At 43.9% G+C, this 24763-nt stretch overlaps 2 protein-coding genes and 2 long non-coding RNA genes across 7 annotated transcripts in view; 2 read left to right on the forward strand and 2 right to left on the reverse strand.

Moving 5' to 3' along the window:
* The window catches only part of LOC127609431 (hepatocyte growth factor activator), a 9009-nt gene extending 6360 nt beyond the window's left edge, over positions 1 to 2649 (reverse strand). The window contains exons 1-6 of the mRNA XM_052079326.1: positions 2333 to 2649; positions 2195 to 2246; positions 1721 to 1814; positions 1496 to 1569; positions 880 to 1023; positions 432 to 563 (exon numbers count right to left, since the gene is read on the reverse strand). Of these exons, the coding sequence (XP_051935286.1) occupies positions 432 to 563; positions 880 to 1023; positions 1496 to 1569; positions 1721 to 1814; positions 2195 to 2246; positions 2333 to 2398 (562 nt within the window). The 5' untranslated portion in view covers positions 2399 to 2649. The remainder of the gene's footprint in view (positions 1 to 431; positions 564 to 879; positions 1024 to 1495; positions 1570 to 1720; positions 1815 to 2194; positions 2247 to 2332) is intronic.
* Positions 1 to 7628, forward strand: part of LOC127609480 (uncharacterized) — a 15230-nt gene extending 7602 nt beyond the window's left edge. The window contains exon 6 of the long non-coding RNA XR_007964613.1: positions 7500 to 7628. This is a non-coding gene — a long non-coding RNA (uncharacterized LOC127609480). The remainder of the gene's footprint in view (positions 1 to 7499) is intronic.
* Positions 5425 to 24763, reverse strand: part of LOC127609378 (regulator of G-protein signaling 12-like) — a 27212-nt gene continuing 7873 nt past the window's right edge. For 2 of the 4 annotated variants that reach the window (XM_052079249.1, XM_052079258.1), the window contains 15 exons: positions 18523 to 18544; positions 17808 to 17971; positions 16787 to 16879; positions 16577 to 16720; positions 16158 to 16340; positions 15919 to 16069; positions 15744 to 15841; positions 14339 to 14530; positions 14089 to 14162; positions 13884 to 14010; positions 13635 to 13731; positions 12617 to 12675; positions 12288 to 12402; positions 10787 to 11326; positions 5425 to 5751 (listed from right to left, as the gene is read on the reverse strand). In XM_052079249.1, the coding sequence (XP_051935209.1) occupies positions 5492 to 5751; positions 10787 to 11326; positions 12288 to 12402; positions 12617 to 12675; positions 13635 to 13731; positions 13884 to 14010; positions 14089 to 14162; positions 14339 to 14530; positions 15744 to 15841; positions 15919 to 16069; positions 16158 to 16340; positions 16577 to 16720; positions 16787 to 16879; positions 17808 to 17971; positions 18523 to 18544 (2319 nt within the window). In that variant the 3' untranslated portion in view covers positions 5425 to 5491. Of the gene's footprint in view, positions 5752 to 10786; positions 11327 to 12287; positions 12403 to 12616; positions 12676 to 13634; positions 13732 to 13883; positions 14011 to 14088; positions 14163 to 14338; positions 14531 to 15743; positions 15842 to 15918; positions 16070 to 16157; positions 16341 to 16576; positions 16721 to 16786; positions 16880 to 17807; positions 17972 to 18522; positions 18545 to 21085; positions 21780 to 24763 lie in introns of those variants that run through there. The other 2 variants (XM_052079276.1, XM_052079267.1) reach the window with 2 other exon arrangements.
* On the forward strand, positions 12584 to 14496 carry LOC127609491 (uncharacterized). The gene is made up of 3 exons (XR_007964624.1): positions 12584 to 12695; positions 13601 to 13785; positions 14357 to 14496. It is a non-coding gene; the product is annotated as an uncharacterized LOC127609491 (long non-coding RNA).

Below are 24763 nucleotides of genomic sequence, written 5' to 3' on the forward strand. Positions count from 1 at the left end.
AATACACAAAATGTATTTCTCTTTGTTTTCTGTTTGGTTTAATCATTCCGAGGAATGGCCATGAAATATGTCCGTGAGTGCCCGTTCAGTGATGCTTGTAGCTTTAATCAGGGTCCCCTTTCTCCCAGGATAATATCAGCTTGGCTTGAGGACGTGTGAAAGCATCGCTGCGGTTTTGTTCCTTTCGACTGTAAATACCCATGAACACCCCCGCCCCCCTTCCCACCTCCGATGGAAGTGTGGGTGTGTCCCAAAATGCCATTTGTTAGTCACCCTGACTCATATAGTATGTCTTTTCTTCCGTTGTGATCAAAGAAAAGGTGTGGGGCAAATTTAAGATCTTGGCCAGGAGCGAAGTATATGGAATTTATGTGCTATCGTATGTGTCGGTAACGAAAGCAAACAAGACAGTTCCGTCGCGTGAGTCTTACGCGTGTAGCGGGCTCGTTGACACTCGATTTTGCCGCCGAGACACGTGCACTGTTCCACGTTGCGGAGATGAATGCGGCCCCAAGACTCTCCTGCGTCATAATGCCGCAGGTGTACAGTTTCGTAGCACTGTTCTAAAAAGAAAACGGATAACAGTGCAGGCAACAAAAGTGAAAGAAACAGAAGAAACCTGACTGTGCAGTTTCTTACAAAGCAGGAATTTAGGGTGTCGTTGACACTTTTTTTCCCATTTTGGAATACTTATTTCATATTTAATGCAAAGCTGTGTGTTCATAAACTTTCCAAAAAAAATGGCCGTACAGCGCCAGCAGACCATTTTCCATTTAAACGGCAATCAGCATTTTGGTGGCTCTTTGTTGGTGCACCTTTTGACTGTTTAGCACGTACGTTGTAAACGTAAGAATGTATCCCCACACGTGGCATACTCACTGCGCTCGCAAAGTCTTCCGGAAAACCCATCAGGACAGGAGCACTCGAATGCGGTGCTGTGTGGGATGAGCGTGCAGTTGCCGCCGTTTTGACACGGCTTCAATTGACACGGGTCGGTGATCCTTCGCGACGCGTGGACAGAGACTGGCGAAAAATAAGCAAAGCGAGGAAGACAATGTGTATTTGTAGACGCTATTCACAGAAAGTCACTTTTTGCAGTCTCACCGTATCGCAGAGGTTTAAATTGTACAAATCAAATTTGAGGTTGCAGATCTTTTTGCTATTTTGCGACAATCATTTTGCCACTTGTAAGAATGTCACTGTTGATTTACGTAGCAAATCTTGGGGCAGCAGGCAGGGTACAGCCTGAAATGTTCCCCAACCAATCGCAGGGCACATAGATTTGTGCTCACAATCACAACTAGGGGCAATTTAGAGCATTCAGTCAACCTACCATGCATGTTTTTGTCGATCATTTTGGGACCGCATGACACATTGTGTGACGCCATAGTTTTTAGGGATCAATGAGATATACTGCGGTTTGATTTGATGGACATTGTGACATTGTCTGAGTGAGCTCAAACCTTTGAATCATAGCGCAAATACGAATGCTAACCATTGAGATGTCTTCGTTCTGGCGCACAGAAGCCCCACTTTCGGTCCCGGTCGAAATTCGACGTAAGAGAGCACCTGTTAGTCAGACAAAGGAAAGCATGCAGCGCTCTTTTAGAGGACTCCCCATCAGACGTGTGTCATTTATAATGAATACAGAGCAGGAAGTGACTTTACAAGATTATGGCACTATCCACTATTTTCCGGTTGCTCCACCTTGAGGACTCACCATGGTCTCGAGGCGATGACGGTGATGCAGTGGTGATGAATTCTTCCGCCCTGGCGAAATGGAAGTGCACATTCTTTGCCAAATGTGGTGACAACTGTTAACGGGAAACAAAACTTTCATTTGATTCTCAGCATTCTCACAGTATGTCCATATACTGTGTGTGTATATCCATATTTTGAATGTTTGTCTCACAGCATCACCGTATTATAACAATAATTTGAGTGTGAATGCTCGACTCTGAGCATTCTTGCTATTCATTTGTTTGACAACGGAATCGATTTGAGGTTCTTGAAACTCTTCACATTTCCACAGATGAATTTTCGGACGGTGTCATGCGAATGCTTGTCTTTCAGCATTTCTGCAAAATTGTGACCATAGTGCCAACGCTTTGACTCTCAGCATCCTCACTCTAATCCAAAACAGTGGGAATGCTTGTCTCTTTCAGCTTTGAGGTGCAAGGACGCGTTGCGTTACCTTTTTGACTCTTTGCATCTGGCTCTTTGAAGATAACGGTCTCACGAGCAGGCTGAAAACAAATTTTAAAGCAAAGTGCACACTTGACTACAGAAACGTTCACGTTTAGTATTTTTTTTAAATGTGCGTTCTACTTACCCCTCGTGTGCTGAGAACAAATGGAAGAAAAAGTAAGAGCCCGTATGTCATGGTGGAAGTATGCATCGATGTGCTGCGGGAAGGGAAAAAAAACAAAACAAAAGCTGCCCTCACGTCATGTGTGGAAGTTTGAAGCGTCTCTCTGAGCTTTTGCGCGCGTGTATCCCTGCAAGTATTATCCTGTCTAATGTTGAGTCAAGCCCTTGCGTCATTTGGGCTTGTTCGTCTACGTCCTGGCTTATTCCGCCTCCGCCCGGTGCTTACCCCACGGACACCCTGCGCCTTCTGCCTTTCCTCAACGCTCACAAGCTCCCTAGCACGATTGGGGGAGGTGGGGAGGTTGTAGTGGTGGGTGGGGTAGAGGGGTAGCATGGGTGCTCCTTTGTACCGGAAGCGCGGCCTTCCTCAGCTTGTCGACAGTTCTGAGGGAAAGTCAAAGCTTGGATGTCTGAGAGGTAATATCAAGAATTAAGAATGAAATGAACGCATATCACTTTTTTCAGTATGTCTTCCAAAAGTTTCCAGTAAATTACCATGGCTGTAGAAATGTAAAGGGATCATCTGGTCTGATTGGTCTGTTTGTCACGAACAAGCTCACTTTATGTATTTGGTTTTTGTTTTAGTTTTTCGGAAAATTGTATTATCTTTCACTTCCAATTTCAATTGGGGAAATTTGGAATGAAATTAGGACTATGGGCACATATCCCCCCCAACTCCCCAGGTCTCCATGGGAGTCAACAGAGGGACCAGAAACTATTTGTCCTTTCAAATTTTTCACCCTATACATCCATCCCTCCATCCATCCATTTATTTTTCTGCCCCACATATTTTCACAGGGTTGTGGACCTACCGGATTTGTAAACGTCCCAACTTTGAATGTCACCAAGGCACGACACTTAATTGTGGAGCTTGCTATCCAAATGTGATCCTCTCGAAGCGTCCACTTGAAGAGTGCATCCCTCACCGCAATATGGAACATTCAAAAAGCTACCTCTAGGGCAGTGGTCACCAACATGGTGCCCGCGGGCACCAGGTAGCCCGTGAAGACCACTTGAGTAGCCCGCCAGTGCCTGGACATTGTGATTTGCTAGTAGAAATTATGATTTAAAAATGCAAACATTGGCAGTACTGTGAGACATTTCGAAACACGATCAAAGTCTGACAATTTAAATCATCAAGTATTAAAAATAACACATCCTCATATTATTGAAGGTATTTTGGACAAATATGTTATTTCAGACGTGTATCAATTTGGTAGCCCTTCACACAATCGGTACACATGAAGTTGCTCTCACCCTCAAAAATGTTGGTGACACCTGCTCTAGGGATTGTCAATGACGACTTTATCCCAAATTGACGCTCACTCGCAGCGCCACACCAACATCTTCATAAACTTTTTGCAAGCGGTGGACGGACGTACTTGCATGAGTGACGGCAGGCGTCCATGACATGAAGCCCACGTCTGGGGCGGTTTGAAGCTGATTTTGTTCTGCTAACTTTGTCTAGCAACCGAAAGCGAATTACTGTTTTAATAAGCACAAGTGTTCCTTTTAACATCACTGCAGCGTCAACTGTTAGCCGCGGGGAGACACACACATGCATGCCTGGCTGCCTCCTGAGACTTAACACAGCTTGAGCGTAGCTAATTGTCCCAAAACTAAGACCAGTCGCGAGCAAAATTCATATGCACATTACACTTCAATGTGTAAAAGTCCATAAACGACGGCCAGCAGGTGTGTGGTTGCTGGCGCCCTTCACTGGTGGGGGTCTGAAGCTCGCTCGTATCTCAAATGTTTTTCATCATCAAGATAAAACAGTTGGTCAATTGATGACTCATAGCTTGAAACTCAGGTTATTAATTATTAGAACCCCCCCCCCCCCACCCCCCACACCACCAACTGGCAGACTTTTTCCAAGGGCATATTTTTTACTTTTTAAAGGAATCTTTTCCAGAATAAAAGGCAACATACTACTACAATCAAGTTGACATTATGATCATATTATGACTTCATCTTGTAACAATGTGACGTATTCCTCCCAAGATTGCAACGTTTCACCCTGACAATACACTGGTGTTCTTTAAAGATCACAGCTTTTTTTCCATTTAATAAAAACTATCTATCTAATCTAAAACTAACTATCTTTAGAACTTTACAACTTTTTCTTTTAAACACTCTGCCACTATTAGGCAATTAGGGGTACATGTGGTCATTATCTTGGATTGGCATTAAAGATTTCTCACAGTAGCCCAAAATGTTGTTGTTGGTTTTTTTTGGGCTGGGGGGGGGGGGGTTGCTTTGAGGACATTCCTGCAAAAAAAAAAAAAATCCCATTAGCCAACCTCTAATTTCCACCAGCTGTCAGCATGGCCCATCCAGATGTTAACAAGCTCAGCATGTCAAAAGACAACTGCGATACATAAGCAATGTTCATTACTTGAATAAACAGACCAGGAGGAAAGTCCTCACTTTTTAATCAACTCTTAAAAGACTTGACGTCATCTTTATTTATTTATTTGTTTTTAAATTGACAACTTCAACCACAGAAGCAGAAATTAGAGGAACTATTCAGGCATCAGACTCAATACAGGAAGCACAAAAGAGGAATTAATTTGTTGATCCTAAAAAAAAAAATTCAATGTTTTTGCTTCAAATAAAACACGTTGAACAAAAAAAATGTTGGAGTATCCATCGTTGGGAATATATATAACATTTGTGAATTTCTGTCTCAAATTTATCCTATTAAATGGAATTTAAAATAAATCGCATCTTTTGCTTAGATTGTTGAGAAAATATCAAATCAACACGATATTTATTGTCAACTTTCAAAATCCAAATGAGAAAAATAGTAGGCTTTTGATGAAGTCTTTTGATGGCCATACTAAATGAAAGAAACAAATACAAACACCCACAAAAGAAACAATATGCTATCTTAGAAGTTGTCATTTTTCATTGCTTGTCATCGAAATCTCACGCTCTACCAAAAACACAAAATCACACCGACTGAACGTACCAGAACACCAGAATTCCAATTTACAATAACATTTCATTTTCGGGGAGGCCTTGATGTCTTTGTACATGCAGAGTTCTTAAGATCCTTCCCTCAGGGCTTTCAAAGTGCAGCAGTGGATTCAGGGCGGGGGGGATTGTTGGCGGCCCGCTAGACCACGGTGGCCTTGAAGAGGTCCGCCTTGCAGTCTGGCTCATCCAGGTGAACGGCGCCGTGAGGCATCTGCTGGGCGTTCCTCATTCGGCTCTGGCACTGGCGCAGTTCGGCCACGTAGCCCTGGAAGCTCAGGCTGAGCTCCGACTCGTCCCCGTGGGGGGTGTCGGGTGGCGCTCTCTCCTCCAAGTGTACCCCCTCCACATCCATCACTTCCTGCTCCAAAGCCTCTTTCTCGCCGGGAGCTTTGGTGCCGCCTGGAAATGGAAAAGAAGGAATGCTTAAGATGGCTTGTAAATGTCGATGGGAGCAAAAGAAAACAAATAAATTGATGCCATTTTATATGCTTAAAAAAAGGCTTGCAAATCATCCCAAATAACATATACATACATACTATACATATTCTCTTTTAAAAAAAAGCTTTACATTATGGTACCAACATCGCCAAGATAGTACAAATCACATATTCGAACAGAATAAAATTAATTGATGGAAACTCAAAACTTTGGAATTCAGACCTCTGCCAGGCGCGTATTTCACGGCGCTATTTCCAAATGAAGGACAATCGTCAACACGTCTAACTTACAACATCATAGCTTTTTATTGAACCTTACTATTTTTACTTTTGTACAGAAGACGACCAAAACTATTTTGGGGGGAGGGGGGCGGGGGGACATTGGCTTTCAGACTCCCTTTTGATCCTTCCTCTGAAAAAAGTACCAGCCTTGACGTTTCTATCTGACAACATGAGTTTAAGAATTATTTTAACGTTACTATCCTCTTGTACACTTTACCAAAACTGTCGGGGGAAACAAAACGCACCTCTAGAGTCGACTACAAATTTCTTGCAGAAATTGCTTATCGTCCACGTTTATTTAGCGACCCTGTTTCCAAAAGGGCTAGCCTCAATGTGTCCATCTTACAACATCAGTCAACAAAGTATTGGTTTTAGCTTTAGCTTAGCTAACTACCTGTTGCTCTTATACAATTTATAAGTCAAGCTAAATTATCGGGGTTAAAGTGTTTCAAAAGGAGGACTAGACTCCAGCTTACGTCGTTAGTCGTTTTCAAACCTTCACAATTTTTACTTTTGTTTAGAATTTGAATAAACTTCTCGGGGGCGTGGGGGAAACTCAGCAGTCTGAACGTCCGTCATCCACTTTATTTTAGCGAGCCCTATTCCAACAGAAGGACCAGCCTCGTGGTTTTGTACTATTTTTACTCTTAACCTGTTAGAAATTGGATGAAAAATCTGCTTGACGTGACTTCTATATCTTCCGACAGCGTTGCGCAATCGTGGCCAGCTGCTTTAGAAGTAATAGTTTCCCCTGGGATTCACTTAACAAACAGTCAGTGATTCAGTGCCGCTTGAGTGCTGATGTAAACACGGTCTCCAAGCTCCAACAGCTGACCTCCTTCAACGGGAAAAAAAAGATGACACAATGCTGTGGGATTGGGTAACAACCGCACCAGGAAGTGATGTGTTGAAGTTGGTATGTAGCACTGCAATTCTGTCACTTTCCCAAAATTAATGATAGTTTCTCAGTCTGCGCTATGACATAATTGGTATCTTAATTATTATTTTTTAATTAATGGATATTTGAACCCCTTTCTTGTCTCTTGTGTTTTCGTTCCAGGGTACTTTTGTGGAAATTGTTCAAAATTGTTTTGAGCAATAGTTAGATATTAAATGAATGGGACCAAATGAACCACTGCATTCTTAGTAATGCATTTCTTTAATTTCTTCATTCACTGTATGAATTCATTATTCCTTCTGTACTTTCGTGGACGAGGCTAAAAGTGGAACTGGCGTCATGGTGAAAATGTCTGTGCGATGTCTCCCTCTCGTGGGCAAAAAAAATGCCCGTCTATCACGGCATGCCAAAACCTCAAATATATTTTGAACGATGATTTGGACCAAAACGGGTTTTCAACATGTTGTTAACGATTTTTATTATTAATGTTTTAAATGTAGAGATCGTTTTGTTGATGATGTTTCATAAAGGGGAGAAGAATGGCCAGAAATCTGATGTGACAGTGACACTTGGAAGCGGTGGTATGAGGTTATCATGGCGCCTAAAAGCAGCGGGAAGAATCTACGCAGAGGCCGTCGGCAGCCGACAGCATGACAGCCGTTTTTTTTCAGGTCAGAGCAATTGTTGGGGTTGGTGTCTTTTGTGTTTGAATTGGTGTCATTTGTGGTTTTGGAGGTGCTTGTTACCATAAATTAGCAATTATAGCATAAAAAGCAATTTATTTATTTATTTTAAAGTGCGCTCAAACATACGTTTAGGGACACATACAGCCGTTTGTGATTAAAATGTTTAAAAATAATGTGAGAATGGCTGACAATAATACGTTTTGGGACACATACAGCCGTTTGTGATTAACATGTTTAAAAATAATGTGAGAATGGCTGACAATAATATAGAATATACGTTTTTGGAAATTATATTACTACATTATTTTTGGTGAGCACATTCAGTATATGGCACTACTGTATTAAAATGTTTCTGATGATGGGGACACTTGGACAACCAAGTATTTTTGTTGTGGTGCCACTCGTTGGTGTAAAACGTTATGACAACCACTGGCTCGTACTAATGCCGAATTAGGACATGCTTTGGGATCCTCTGTTCATTCAGAATGGAGAATCAGAGGTCAGCCAAAAATTTGGGGGGCAAATGTGCACAAAAAATCCGGATTTGCAGATTTACGCTAGCAAATCATGGATGATTTGGAATGTTGGCTTTGTTTTATTTCTGTTTTAGAAGTACTCAATGGATGAGTCCTCTGTGTTTTATTTTGCTTTTAAAAACAGTTGACTTCTCTTCTTTGCCTTTGTTTTTCCTCCATTCTGCCTTGTGATGTCCTTATGTTATTCTTTAATTAGCTTTTTCTTGGGCAAAAACTCCAGCCACCATTCAGCCAAATTTTCTGCACGTTATTTCATCACATTGTTGAGTGTTTTGCTTCCCCTTTGGCTTTACTGTGTTCTGTTCTTGTTCTCAGTGGTTTACTTGTTTTAACATGTGCATGCCAGTTAAAAATGTTAAAATGTTAATTTTGGTTCCTACTTTTCATTTGCATTTATTTCCTGTGTGGAAGAATGTTGAATTGGAATCCGAGAGACAAGAAAGGAAAGATGCGCGAGTATCAGCTGACAGTCAAATCCAGCACCACACCATCCCGATCACCCGCTACAATAAACCATAACTGAAGAAGATGTCATCATATCGAGCCTTTGCAAACAATCCACAATGCGACACCCAAAAAAAGTCACCACCACCTACGCCACAGAGCTTGAAAAAGACGAGCGATAGAAGGCGAACGAGCACACATCATTACTCATACCCCGGTGTCTTCAAGAAGCGCATGCAGAAACACCAAAAGGAGCTGATAAAGACGACGCCAGCAGGCAAAGAACAGAGAATGCATGCGGAGGCGGATCAAAGAAAAAAAAAACAGTATCACATCCGATTGGAGCTTTTATTCCATGGACTAAATGACAGATACACAATTGATTGGCAGATCCAACGAGAGATACAGAATCACAACCGTAAGCTGCGCCATTTCCATGACACGCTCGTCACGTCGCTCCCGACAGCGCTTCCTGACAACATGGAAAATAAATTTGGAAAATAGTGTCCTCTGTGCTATTTTGGAACGTTATACCGCAGCAGTGTTAGCGATTTCCACAGTGTATTCTTTTAACAAGAGACTGTGAGCAGCACATCCTCCATATGTGTTGCTCACACGCTGCATTGGGATGGCCTTCCGCTCAAGTCGGCGCACAGTGACGAGCAGGGATGGGAGGATGTTAAATGTCATATACTTCATATTTGCACGTTCGCGACTTTGCACTTTGTATTTGTTCAGCTTTACCCAATCAAGATGATTTTGTAGATGATCACTGATTTGCGCGTAAAAAAACCCAAAAACATTGCACAATCAGATCAGAAGATGAATCAATCTATTGAAACAATTCAGCTTTTATTTACTAAATCGACCCACAAATAGCCAAAATTTCTGTGTTATTGACGCCCAATGAAATGTATTGGGAAAAGTAACAGAAGCTAAAAATGCTCCCCAAAACGCTAATAAACATTCAGTAAAGGGAAAACAGGCGATGAAAACCTGACACCTCCCACTAAAGCTCAAATTATTTAAACTATATTGGGATTAAAATATCCATCCAACTATATATGCTGAAAAATCTTGTATTTATGAACAATGGCAGCACAGAGCGTCCCTGGACTGAACAAGATTGTGTCTGGTGTCATATTTTGCAGCTCCAATCAATGACACTGGAATAATGTTCCCACTAAGATGCGCACAGTGAGCAGTTGCGCACTCTCACGTGCACACGGTGATGCTGACGCACACCATGCACACGCATTACATTTCCATCCACGTTTAATCTAGAAAAAGGACACCACACCGTTGCATAACCTGCAAAATATCTGCCAATCCAATCATATACATCTAGTATTTGTACTCGAGTTAGTTAGCTGAAGTAACACATTCACAGTCAGGTGTATTTTTTTTTTTTTATGGTCCGTATTGACTCTTCACATCTTCTCAATGAAACATAACCGACCTGAAGTAAAAGTCATCTTTGACTAGCTTTTGCCGTGCTAAACTCAGACCATGTTCAATGTCGTCATTGTTGTGTCCCCGCTCTTCAACTTGCAAACCTTGCATTTTGCCGTTCTTTTTCCTAATTTAACCAACATGTCTGTAAAACTCCCTTTGTGATGGCTTCAGCACGTCCTCACAGGTTTGCACACACTACACAAGAAATAAATTTCCAAAAACGAAACAAATGGCACATTATCTTAAATGTGCAATTTTTAAATGTCGACAGACAAGAAGTGGCTATTCATGTCGTCGAGTTGAGTTTTTCTGGCTCGTGTCAAGTCATGTGACCTGAGTCACCCACCTCAAAAAATGATGGGCTTCATTTCAAAGGCCATCCCACCTGAGCGTGTGGCCATTTGTACATCAAGCCTTTTCTGCAGAAGCCTTTTAGTAACGTTTCCGATGAAGCAAATTTTCCACACCCTACTGGGGCCTAAAACTGCTGTGGGATGACATTCCATAATTGACACAAAATTCCCAACTTGTTTTCAAAATTGTACTGCCAACAATCCAAAATCCTGACCAAATATTTACAAGATAATGTCGATCTTAATCAATGGATGAACAAACAGAGCCAATCCAAATAATTAAAGTGCATAAAGGGGTGAAATGATGAAATGGAAACAGGAGCGCTGGTATACTAAGCGGTACCTGGAGTGGACTTTGCGTTCGTGTCTTGAGCGTGAGGGCAGGGCGGTGGCGGCGGGGTGAAGTTGGCCTCGGGCAGGCTCCCCTCCAGGGACGGCATGGGTGACGGGGACGCGGGCAGCAGCGTGCTGTTGGGGCTATTGATGTCGCCCTCCCCCACCAGGGTCAAGTCGGCGTGAGCGTCCTCCTCCACGGTGTGGAGGCTCGACCGGGCGTCCGGGGGCCGAGGGATGGGGGACAAGTGGGAGCCGAAGGGCGAGTGGCGAGACGTGGGCATCAGGCACCGCCTGGCCCCGGAGTGTCCAAGGGAGGAGTCCAGACTCTCTGAGCGGAGGCCCGAGGATAGCGGCCCTCGAACGTGGCCGCCGTTCTCGCGGTTTTGCTTCAGAGAGTCCGGCGTGGAGCACACCTGGTCTGAGGAGGGGCAAGTGGGAAGGGGAACCAGACGCAAGAAATCGGGAAGCACCAAGTCCTCTTTGGTCAGTAGTCCGCGCTGGTCGTTGGCCCGAGTGCTCTGTGCCCGGCTCAGCAGCTCGAAGAATTCTACCGGGGGGAAAAAGGACCATTAGCGGTGTGTTACTTGGACAAACTGGCGAGTGGCTTTAAGATGGAGACATTGGCATGCAGATAGGCCAAAAAGCGAACCCAGAGACCAAAGTCAGGCTTTGAAAAGTCACGGGATGTCTGCCATTTTGGTTTCAATCAGCCATTCCAGTCCTTCAAGAGCAAACTCCTCTTTGCTACCAAATACAAGTTCTGTGATCCCCACCGTGTCGTGACAGATCATTTAGTGTGCTCTGGAGTATTTCACTGGAATAGTCTGAAAATTGTGATTCATTTCCTCTCATTTACTAAATGCTGTATCTCATCTCTCTATGCCAGTGACTTATGGTTGCAGGCAGAACAATAATGTGCTCTTCCACTAGATGGCAGAATGTGCCATGAACACATCCCCACCTGAAGCCAGTCCTAAAAGAGAACCCTGTTTTGATCTTAACCAGTCCACTGTTATTGTTGCTGTGTGCCATGTCCATAAGAAATATTAGTGGAGGAGTTTCATTTGGTCAGGCCATACTCTTGGGGAATAGGGGAAAAAGTGCTTTGCGCCACCTTGTGGCTTCTATATGCAAGCTTGACAACCCCATCCATGATGCAAACCGCTTATCCTCAGGAGGGTCGCGGGCATGCCAGAGTCTATCTCAACTGTCTTTGGGCAATAGACGTGGTCCACCCCGACCTGGTTGACAGACAATTGCAGGGCACGCATAGACATGCGCCATAAAAAAACTCATCAATCCTGGTCTCCACACGATCTGCCCCTGTTTGACTCACTGACATGAAATTTGGTCATGAGTACTTCCACAAAGCAGAGTGTGCCAGTTTGGTTTGAGGCAGCCATTTCAGAGATTTATTCGGATTGCGACCAAATTCCTACAAAGTTGGCGATCCCTGCTTTCGGGGCAAACGCAGCTAAGCATTGAGAGATGAAACAAGGGAGGTTTACCTTCAGCTTCGTCTATATTAATCTTTTTCTGTTTTCTCTTTTCGCCAGGGAGCGCCAAGTCTGGTCCACCTGCTCGCCCGCCAAACTCCTTTGGCGCTGCTGACCTCTCATCTTCCTGCAGACGCAACAATGATAATGCTGTTAAGGGGGCGGCCCGATCGGACTGCGCCATTCTTCGCCGGCGTCCGCCACGTCGCAAGGATGCGAGTCGGTTAGTCAGCCACGTTAGGGTGAAGAGGAAATCCCCGCTCGTCGCATGGGCCCAAATGTTAATGTGGGTGAATGGAGATGGCCAACGGCCAATGCGGAAGGAGACGCTATGGACTTACTGTTCCCGAAAGACTCCTGGTCGGCAGTTGGCTTTTGAGTGAGGCGCTCTTGGCTGTGTCTATGGGCCAAAAACCACACGTGAGATTTTTCCGTTCAAGTCCAGTCATGCCAAAAGTCAAATGAACGTTTTTGTTTCATTCAACAAATTGGCAACAGATTCCAAAATACAAGCCTTGCCATTTTGAGCGTTTCTTTGGAAAATATAGATTTAGTACAGGCAGACCCGTCATGTACATATTCTTTACTTACAATAACCGATTGAAATCTATTATCGTCTTATATTATCATATCACAACAAATTGATGGGTAACTACTTTTGAAATTAGAAGCCGGTTAAGTGTTTGATTTGCTATTTTCCTATTGATTTAAAACGGTTTATTGGTTTAAAAAATCCGTCAATATCTTCAAAGTTGTTAAAAGTTGCAACAATTTGCAAGAAACATGAAGTCGACACATGATTTGCCTTCACGGGCCATCAAAAATGACATCGTGGGACAGATCTGGTCCCCGGGGCCTGCATTTGACATCCATGCTGCATATTTTTATGGTATTTGTCCAGAACGCGGGGCCGATCTGGAGCATCGTCAGGTCTTTTTCTTGGTATTTTTCTTCAGTTACTACAGTTGAGTTGAGTTGAGTTATTTACACGAGCACAAAGGGAGGCATTTGTTTGTGTCATGTATTTTTCTGGTAATACAGAATATTTTTTGTTACTTAAAGTATTTTACAGTACATCTGTACTGTGTACTCAACTGCAGAGTGTGTGACAGGTAAGGTGTTTAGTATACAGGCGTTCGTTTTATATTAGTACTGATAGACTGTTTCTGTATAGATATTTTTTGTCTAAAAAATAAATAAATTGTGTACTATCACAAAGGGTCAAATCACATCAATAAAGTTTTAAGCAGGTGGAAATATGAAATGATTTCTCTTGTTTTGATCTATTTGAACAAATAATAATAATGTGTTTTTCTCTTCAACAGGTTCCCGCTATTTGACAAAAGCTCAGGGCCATACCGTTTGCTGAGGCCAAGTCGATGCGCTCCAGCACGACGCGCAGGCCGTCCAGACTGGATATGGGGGCACCCAAATCCAAAGGTTCCGTCTGGCCGCTCTACAACAAAGCAGACACAACGCTTTTGAAGTGCCGGCAGAACACGGGATAAAAGTAGGAAGCCACAGAACTCAAATAAACCCCACGGGTGACGAGGAGTAATTGTAGCCCTGGTACTCCACCCTGTGGCACTCCAAGCCCACACAACTTACTATTTTCACCACCAGTTCAGTGAGCAGGAGGCCATACTTGGACACCACGGGGCGTAAAACTTCAGCGACCGGCTTGGTGGGTTTGGCTTTCAGCCCCACCGAGCGGTTAATGGGCACCAGGTCCAATCTAAAAGGAGAGCGAACACAATCGTCACAAGAGTCAACATGCACCTGATACAAAGCCGTGTCATGGTGGTCGTCGCACCGAAACAAGGTCCTCTTCTCCAGTCGCAAATCCCGCGAGCTGAGAGTCATGCAGTCTTGGTCCAATACTAAAGGCTTTTATAAAAAGAGATTAGTAATAATAATAATGATCTTAATATAATAATTATTTAATTTTATTCATTAGGATTCAGAAAAAAAACTATCTGTGTAACAGATTAGATTATGGCAGATGTTTGTGGGTGTGCATGTGGGTGTATATATGTCATGCGTCCTGGACTTGATTCGGTCACCTTTTCGCCTCCCACCAGGAAGAGATCCACTGCCGCCATGTTGACATTGATGCTGTGACACAGAACCTGTAGGACTTCCCGAATGGAGGCGCCGGGCCGAAGGTTGATGGAGGAGCTGGAGCCATCGGGTAGCGTCACACTGCAGTGTTTCGGGGAGCGCTCCCACGCACCCATTGAGTGCCGATTGTCTGACTGGAAGTGAGTACAAAACCATTAGGGGGGGTTCAAGTTTTTCGTTCTTGCTATACTGCAGACCAGTTTGTTTGAAAACACTTGGCACCAGGTTGCATTTTTACCCTCAAAGGATCACATGTATATCTTCCGAACCGCTTGATCCTCACTAGGGTCGCGGGGGGTGCTGGAGCCGATCCCAGCTGTCTCCGGGCAGTAGGCGGGGGACACCCTGAATCGTTTGCCAACCAATCACAGGGCACACAGAGACAAACAACCATTCACGCTCACACTCACACCTAGGGACAATTTAGAGTGTTCAATCAGCCTGCCACGCATGTTTTTGGAATGTGGGAGGAAACCAGAGCACCCGGAGAAAACCCACGCAGACCCGGGGAGAACATGCAAACTCCACACAGGGAGGCCGGAGCTGGAATCGAACCCGGCACCTCTGCACTGTGAAGCCAACGTGCTAACCACTGGGCTACCGGGCCGCCCACATGTATATTAAAGTAATATTAATTAAGCAGTGCTGACATGGTGATCGACTGGTTAGCACGTCCGCATCACAATGTAGAGGTTGTGGGTTTGACTCTCGACCCTGGTCTTCCTATAGGGACTTTGCATGTTCTCCCCGTGCCTACGTGGGTTTTCTCCGTGTATTTGGTTTCCTTTCACATTCCAAAAATATGCAAAGTAGGTTGATTGAACGCTCTACATTGTCCCTCGGTATGATTGTGAGCACAAATGGTTATTTGTCTGTGTTCGCTGGTTAGCAACTGGTTCAGGGTGTCCCCCGCCTACTGCCCGAAGACAGCTGGGATAGGCTCCAGCAACCCCCCCGCGACCCTTGCAGGATAAGGTGGATCGCAAAATGGATGTATGGATAATCAAGCATTCCTTCAATTGCCATGTTCACTCAGTATGAATTTCTATCACTGCAGTGGTAGACGCAAAGGCTAAATCATCATGCAAGCTGTTTCACAATGACTCTGCCTTAGTCCAATGACATAACAGTTTTTATTTACTCATGGTTCCACCAGAGAACGCTTGAGATTTCACCACCTGGAAGTGCGTGTGTAGTCATACTGTAATGTTCTATAGTATGTGGGTTTGTTGCTGCTTAAATGTGCGCCAAGAAAAAAAAAATGAGTGGGCTCGAAAATAAGAAGGATGTAAAAAAAAGAAAGTTGGCGCTGTGTGTTGCCATGGTGATATGACAGTGGAATGTTACCTCTATCTTGCCAGCAGAGCAGGAAGTGGGCATCTCCAGGCTGGTACTGGAGGACAAGGAGCCTTGGGACTCCCTTCGGCCATTACTACCCCAATAGTCTGCAGAGAGAAAGAGGAGAAATCCCCCTTTAGAGGGGAAAAAAAAGTCCTTTCTTGAAGTTGTGTGTGGCACTCACCGAGGTTAATGTCACCAATGTCTTTCTTTTTGGGACCTTTGCCAAAGCTCCGATTGCGAGACCACGAAAAGAAAATGCCGCGTTTTTTGTCGGCACTTTCGTCTCTGCTGTCCTCATTGAGCGACCTCCCGGACCGCTGCTTTCGGCCATCCTGCAAGATTAGACGGCACATGGTGTGACAACTCAACTGATGGGGACGGGGGCAAACGGCAGCCAAAAAAATCTATTAAAATAAGCACCTTCTTGGGAGTGGAAAGGGTGGAGCGGTCTGAGCTGGCGCTGTGTTTGGATGGCGCAGGACTGCAGGGGATCTGGTAGGGATCCGGCAAGGGGAGGCCACCCACCTCCGCACGCATGCACTCTTTGTAAAGGGAAGACTTGAGGAAACGGGAGTAGCTGTCAAACTTCATCAGGTTGAAGATCTGCAAATGGGAAAGTCGCAGGGCGCGTTAGGCCTTTCGTGCTTAGGAAAGTGCACGCTTCATTGTTAGACCGCCTAATGAGGAGAAAATCGGTTCCACTGTACTGGAACAAGGCCAGTCCTGATGGGCAAATTCACTTTAGCATTTGCTAAAGGGAATTTTGAACCCAAACCGAGCTTGCATTTGAACAATTTGTTAATGTTGACCCAGAAACGCTCTGGCCGAAGAGCTGTTACCTGCAGCTGCTGCGTCTTGAACATGTCGGGCCTCGGAGATGTGAGGACGTCGTCAGCCAGCTGAGCTTGGCTGTCGATGTTGACTGGCATGGTGGCCTTGCTGGACAGGAAGCTGTTGTAGATCTCGCCGGCTCTCTGGGACAGCTACGGGAAACGCACCTCGGGTCATCTTTGCAAACTCGGCGGGGTGATGACATACGGCGCACATACCTGCTTTTTGTCACTCGCAGGAACATGACTGAAGTATTCACAGGCTTGCCAGAACAAGATATTCTCCTCACTAAATTCTTTCTTGAGAAATTCCTTCGGGGACATAAATGATGACTTGAGTTCCAAAAGCCTGTTAAAGTTTAACTTTATTTACATTCCTGTGTTATTGATTATGCCGGCGAAAGGAGGGGTCAAATATGTTCCGCAGTACAGATGAGCTCAGATAAGAATTTAGTTGATTTGCGACCCAGAGTCAGTGCAGAGTATGATTTAAATTGGTACTTAAGCCGCACAAGCGAGCCAGTGATAAGCTTCAGCTTGGTCCTCATGCGGCTACGTTGTGGTGTGACTCGTCTTACTCTATGCTACACGCAGCAGCACAAGCACAGACAGACACACAGCAAATTGATATAAAAAAAAAAAAACAACAAAACAATGTCGGAAAATATCTTTGCGGTCTGTGAGTACCAAGTCAAAGAGTGGGGAGCGTATCTCTTAGCCACTGTTGTGCTGTCAACCAAGATAGCATTTAGCAGCCAAAGTAATAACATCACCACCAGTCACCAGATTGACGAGTGATGTTCAGATTTTTTTTTGCTATTTTATATTTTGCTATATTAGCCCCTCCTCTCCTTCTAGGCATGCTGATTTCTAAAGCTAACTTACATTGACATGGCTAGCATGTTTAAAACCAAAATCAAGTGCTTTTAAAGCGGAGAACTGCTCTGTAAAAATAGCAGAAGCGTGTCCATTGTTGTCTTGGCTTCGTGAGATGTTGTTTTAAAAGGTGTGAATTTGATTTGTTGGATTTTTGGGTCAACAATTCTGAAACGATGTGCTGGCGAAAGCAGCAGAGTAACGTTATCATCCCAGTGCCTTGTTGGTATTTGAGTTGCCATTTTGCTGGCAAATGGAAATCCTAATTTCCACCCCAAATTTTGCAAAATCTGCATTTGAATGGCGTGGTGGTGCTAGTGAAAGAAGCAGAGGGAGGGGGGGGGGTCACTTTGCGGGCGCATACCGAGAAGTAGCGGACGCCCACAGGGTCCTGGAGAAGGCGCTCGAAGCACGCGGCCCAGCTGGCCACGCGTTGTTCCGGTAGCCCACGGTGGCCACCCGGAAGGCTACCGTTACTGTTCAAGCTGCTGTGGCTGCAGCATCCCTGCAACTGAACGCCACTGGAATCTGCAAGTTTCAAAACACACGCATGAGATTGATGAGCTACTTTTGCTCCTTGTTCAAGGGAATATTGTTTTTTTTTCCAATAGTAGGATGAACTAGAGATGACATGGTGCCGCAAAATACTCATTTATGTTGTAGTTCTAAAACAAGACTTTTTTTAAAGCCAAACTCGAAGAACCTTGAACATTGAATAGTCGTCAACAGCAACGGCCAGCCAGTCACTTTGCAAAATTGGCCTTTGTCATTCAAGTTTGATTACACAGCAAGATTTGTTGGTAACATTCCAGCGGGCTGAATCAGATCAGCTTACCCAAGGCATAGCGCGATAGGAATGGGAGTGGAAGTGTTTCCAGATACAAAGTGGTTATTCGAATGACAAGAGAAGACAAGAGAAGTGTTGGGTTGTGACTTTAAAAACATTTTTCAAAGTCTTGCATGGTTGGTTTTGCTTGGAATTTTGAACGCGGGCGCACACAAAATGGCCATTCGACAAAACTGAGTCCAAATCAAGAAGGCAGACATTAAGAAAGTCCAAATAAAAGTTCAGTACTCACCGCCGTCCGAGGAAGCCGCCGACTGAAAGAGAACAAAGAGAGACATGAGTGAGAGGCTGCCGTCATGACCTCCAACAGGGTGTGCAGACGGCAGCGTGTCTCCAGGCATCTCAGCGCTCTCGCCCGTGGAGATTGGTGTTAATTTGTACGAGGGGGTGGAGGGATGGCCTCTTTAACGCTTTTTCACACCTCCACAAGGAAAGGGTGGGGGGCATAAGAGCCACCCCCCACCAACACCCCGCCCGTCTTGTTTGATTTGATCCTCAGAGCCCTGAAAGTAAGCATTCTCGCAAGAGGGGCCATCAACCGCTGTAATGGTCGTCCATTCACTTGCTAATTGCACCATTGAGTCTTTTTTATGTGCACATGGACATGCCCTCAGTGAAAAGGGCAAGTCGGAAGAGAGCCCCCGTGTAGCTTATATGTATCTACTTCAAATCATGGATCGTTGTCCATCTATCTTGGACAGTGACATGTAGTGGCAGTCGCTACATGGCAAAAGGTGCATCGAGAATCTGTGTAGCCAACGTTTGCTTGTTGGTGTGTGTCTTGAGATTTCTAACTTGATGTAGAAAGATGTGTAGAAGCCCAAAAGGCCATGTGAAGGGGACATCCTGGGAAATTTAAAAAGAAAAAAAGGGAATTTTGCTATTCAGCAGATCGAGTAGAGAAATTTGTGGAAAAAAATAATAGAAAAAATGCTGAAACGCTTTCAAGTTGTCCGTGTCAAAGGTGAGATTGTAAAAATAAGTTCCTCCTTGCTGTGTATTTTTCGTTTCATCTTGAAATTGCACCCAAACAGTACCGAACTTTTTGGGAGTATGTGCTCTGGCTCAAGCCAATAAAAGGTTGGGAAATGCTGTATTCAGGCACACACACACAGACCAGCCATTTTGCTGAACGTAGTTGTCGTAATATGTTCGAGCTTATCGGCATGTTTCAATTGAACAAGCAGATAACATCTTGGTTAATGGGAGGCAATGACATGCAATCTGTGTTATGTACAGTATGTCCAGGCTACTGCAGTACGTAGTATTGGTCACCGTCATTTCCGGGGGAAAAAATGGATGTTGGAAATGAAGGTAAAGGGATTCAGTGTTTTGTTCGGCAATCTCTGGATATTCTGGCATGTTTGAAATCCAAGCGTGTCTTTTACTGGTGGGTGCTTGGCCCCGTGGATGGGGACCGCCTTGTGTCACGCTAAATTGCAGCCACCTTGCAACATGATGCAAGCACAAGGGTGGTGGCAAGAGTCCTAAACCAAAATTTGAGACTCAATACGCTGTTTTCAAAACGCCGTCGAGCCACGGCACAAGTTCAGACATGTCGCGGCCATCGCGCTGTCTGAGCCCCCATCGTGTGACGTTTTGTTCTGTTTTGGGGTTGTGACCACATGTGAAAGCTCCATCAGACGCAACCCACTAAACCACTAATTGTCTTTCGTAGCCTCTTTACAACCCTCCAGCTGCCGTGTTCAAACCCCGTGTAGTCGACACCCAGGAACCGCCCCCCTGTGCCCCTGCCCCACCTTCCGTGGTAGCCACACCATGTGCACAGAGTGGCTGAGGAGAACACAGACTGACCATCTGCGTGTCCCTTTGGAGCTAAAAACAACCCAAACCTCAAACCGTAACTACATAATGACTGTGATAGATTTTAAGGAAGAAAGACATCACACTTGTGATCTACTGTTTGCTTTTGAGCGACGCAAAGGCGAATGTTGAGCACTTGCCAGACCTACCGAGATGACGGATGTGAAAGACGTCCACTTGTAGGAGTCGAGCATCCCGTGATAAGCAGTCAGCTATTGATGTCATGGCTTCTTTTCTAATGTCATATCATGTTATTGACAAATCCAGTAATACGACCTCTCAGAATCCTCCCTCAGCCCGTCAATAATGTGGCAAGTGCAGTAGAAATCACAACTTGCAGTGGCTTTGAGGTGTACTTATTCATGAGGGGACCACACACAACCGCCCCTGTCCCCTAAGTGATGACCCAGGGCACACTATCCCCCCCCCCCCCTCTCTTTGCCCACACAGTCCCTTCCTCTCTTGATGCCTTGGGTGATGAGTTGGTCCACAGTGGGTGGCTACAGAAAAGGCGACTGGACCTTTGATTCCCCCCAGCACGCACACAGGAAGTCCACCAAATGGGTTAAATCTCAATAAATTGGTCAATGCACTTCCAGCATTTCTGTGGTTGCGAGTTTGGTGTACCCAGACATAACACGCCAAAGGAACGTGCAAGACCCTGACAAAAACAACCTAGTCCCGATGGAAACAAGTCAACTTCGACAATACTATAACTGCCTAGCACCTCTGGAATAGCCACTTGGCGTTTCCCTTTGGGCTTGTTGAGGCATGATTTGGGTACTAAGAAAACAGATAAATATGTATCCAGAGTCAACCGAAAAAGTGACACAAATAACCACAAGCCCCAACCACTTCAAACAGTTGTTTCCGAGTGAGGGATGAACCACAAAGAAAAACGGCTGACTCAACCAAAAAAAAAAAAAAAAAAGAGGAGTTGACAACTGCAGGGGGAAAAAAAGCTTACTTACAGTGTTGAAGTTCCACGTCCGCTTGAAGGAAAGTCTCTTTTTGAGACTCATTGTTCCCTTGACTGCTCGGTGAGCGGCACGCTAGGCAAAGTAGACGTGCGCATACCTGAGCATTCCCCACCCAAAGTCAGGCCAACCATGTCTGTACAAGTCGGAGAAAGAGAGGGAGGGGGAAAATCCTGAAATTTGACATGGCACTGGACTAAGAAGAAGAAGAAGACGAAGAAGAAGGGGGTGGAGGGGGAGGTTTCCTCATTCGGCAGCTGTTGCCATGGAAACCCTCCAGAGGATACATACAGTCTCTCCAACACTGACGAGAAGGAATCGTAAGCCCCCCTTCTTTCCCTTGACAAAACCACAATAGCCCCCCTTCCTTTTAGGACTCTGGTCTCGCTTGAAAAAGAAGAAAAACACAGTCGGGATGAATTGAAACCATATGGATTCTGTTGAATCAAATGTCAAAGTTTGCATAGGGGATCACACCAAGTGGTGTGATTTTTTTGTGTTGTTTTCCTGACTTTATGTTAAACTGTCGCACATTCCATGTTACAAATTGCTGTTTACCCGCCAAGTGCCGCCTTGAGCCAAACAACGGCTGATTTGGAGCTCAACTTTCCTTGCAGCACATGACGTAACCAGGAACTTAGCACAAACCTTGCCGTACCTTCAAGACATAGTTATGCTAAGATGTAGCCAAGTACCAGCCACTGTGCAAATGTGCAAACGTAAGGAGAGAAACACATGAGATGACCGGAACTTGCCCGAAACCTTGTTATTCCAAAAATCCTTCAAAAATAGTAACGCGAACACGTAGCCACGTAGCATTGCAACAAAGTGTAAGGATGCTAACATGTGACGCCATAAACTGACTGCTGGGAGCCTTGTCATATGTTCAAACATTTAAAAATAGTAACATGAACATTGTGCCCAGGGCCTTTAGAGTCCTTGTCAACTGTCGAACCTTCAAAAATACTTGTGCTAACAAAGATAAAGGGTGGGAGCGCTTGACGTAACATGGCATAAGCCAGAAACCTTTTTCAGACCTTCACAGAGAGGAAGGCTAACACGTAGCTCTCTAGCATCACACAATAACTGTTTAAAGAGTCTTTATATACACACACACACACACACACACACACACTGCATTTTCCACACTGTAAGTCGCACCTAAAATCATTCGATTTTATCAAAAGCCAACAGTGTGCCTTATAATCCGATGCGCCTTATATATGAATCGATATTCTGATTTCTTGGACGTAGTATTTTAAATGTTCTGTAAAGAGCTTTGTTACAGCTGCAGCGGTTGTGAAAGCGCAATATCAGTAAAGCTGTATTGTATTGTATGCCTTTAGAATAGCTCCATCTAGTGGATGCATAACGTAACCACAGCCACTAATGTAGCTGCTATTCTATGCGCCTTATAATGCGGTGCGCCCTATATATGAAAACAGCTTTACAAGAGGCCATTCGTTGAAGGTGCACCTTATACACCGAAGCACCTTATAGTGTGGAAAATATGGTGTATATAATTTAATGATAAGGTCTTAAAATGATTTGTGCAAGTGCAATGTGCAAAAGGTTTTGTTAAAAAAAAACATCAAATTAAATGATCTACAGTGTATGTCCAAAAATAACATTTTTGTTACTTCCTTGATACTACTATGAGAAATTTTTAAAAAACACTATTCAGGCTTTGTTGACATCTTCCGGAGTCCTAAGCGTGTTAGCTTGCGAAGTCTTAGGCCGGTTTATAACATAATAAATACATTGGCTTTTACAGGAGTCTAGTGCCAATTTTCCAGGAACAATGTTATATGTTTGAGGAAAAAATATGAATAACTAATAGAACATAGTGGCAAGTGGAGTTTTTTCTTTTTCTTTTTGGTATGGCACATTAACAAACGGGTTTCATCTGATGCTTTGCTTGTCACAAGAAGTCTAATTACGTATTAAGATCTTCTCAGTTATCTGCTACGGATGACAAATGAAAATAACATCAAGGCGACTTCCTTTTGGAGGAGAGGGACCGACAGGGCGTGGTGGGCGACTGATAAGACGGAAGACAGATTTTCCTCCAATGCAAGGAGAGAATGTCTCTAACAAAGGCGAATGTCCTGCTTTGGAAAATGCATAGAAAATCCATATTTTATGCTGAAGTAATTGTCGATTGTTATGAGAATAGAGGTTGAGTTGCCTGAGGGAAAAACATACAGAAAAAAGTCTGAATATTTGGCAGATAGAGTTGCAATTAGTGCAAGACCAAACATAGTTCTTATGAGAATTAAGTTGTACGCAAGAAATTATATATATTTGCAAGAAAAACGTCTTCACAGTAGGAGAATAAAGTACTTGTAAAAAGAGAATAAATCAGTTTTTTTAGAATACAGCGTGCGAATAAAATTGGAATTTTCAAGGAATAAAGCTGAAAGTTTTGCGACAACAAAAGGCAGTTTAACCAGTAAAAAAATACTAAAAGGTGAAAAAAAAACATATCATGGAATGCAATCACATTTATTGTCATTGCGCACGTCATGAGTCCCGAGCAATGAAATTCAATTGAGATACATTCCATCCAAGGCACCTGAAGAAGAAGAAGAAAAAAAAAAAGCCAACAGTGGGAGGCAACACATGAGGCCCTGACGGGCTGCCAGACAGTGTCCCGATTTTATTAAACGAAAAAGAAAAATATAAGAAAAGGGGAGGGGGAAAAACAAGACCCAAACTATGCTCTGATAAGCATGAGTCACTGTATAGTTAGAAATGATGAGAAAAAAACAACCATAGTAGATTGAGGGGGTGGGAAAAAAATAAATAATAAAGTTTCAATAACACACAAAAAATATTTTAAATTTTGAGAGTCAAGTCGTTCATTTACAAGATTTTTAAAAAAAAATTAATTATCGTTTAGAGGCAAAAAAGTTAGCATATTTACAAGAATATAGTGTGTGAATAATCAACATTTACGATAAAAAAACATGGACATTTTTCAGTAACTAAAGTTGCATTGTAACCAGGATCAAAATTAGGGAGAAACAAAATTACAACAACAACAAAAAAAGACCAGTATGAAATATTTTTTTAGGGCAAAACATACATTTCATAAGAATAAATTGCTATATTTAGGGGTAAAAGCTACCAAAAAAGCTACAACAAGAAAGTCATGCATTTCAGGTTTTTGTTGTTGGAATGTTGGCCCGCAGGCTAAAAGTTCCCCCGTGAAGGCTGATGATGAGGCGAGTAATGCAATATGCCAAATGAACGCCTGACTCCATAAAAGCAAGCGATAGCCCCTGCCCCCAGCACATACTATCAAAAAGAACGGCCTGTGCGCGCTTGAGCCCGGAGGGCAACCACATAAGACGCAACCACACCCTCGCGCTGCTATTCCGCTCCCATTAAAAAAAAAAAAACACCCCCAAATGGACTTTCCGAGCTTGAAACCCGACACGTATAATTAGCCTGGTGACTCTTGCCCCTGTTTTCCCATCTCACAACAAAGATCAGTGTGGGTACGGTTGGCGTGATACATGGGTGAGCGTGATCGTTCACTTCCTTAGTTTACGTTCTGCCGTCTAATCGCTCTGGTCATGCAGGAAAGCTGAGTTGCTTGAAAAATGGGGGGAAAAAAGCCCCTCATAAAAATAGCTTCATCTTTATTCCTTAAGAAGGACATATTCA

This window comes from Hippocampus zosterae, chromosome 1, assembly GCF_025434085.1.
Source record: "Hippocampus zosterae strain Florida chromosome 1, ASM2543408v3, whole genome shotgun sequence".
Classification (NCBI taxonomy): domain Eukaryota; kingdom Metazoa; phylum Chordata; class Actinopteri; order Syngnathiformes; family Syngnathidae; genus Hippocampus; species Hippocampus zosterae.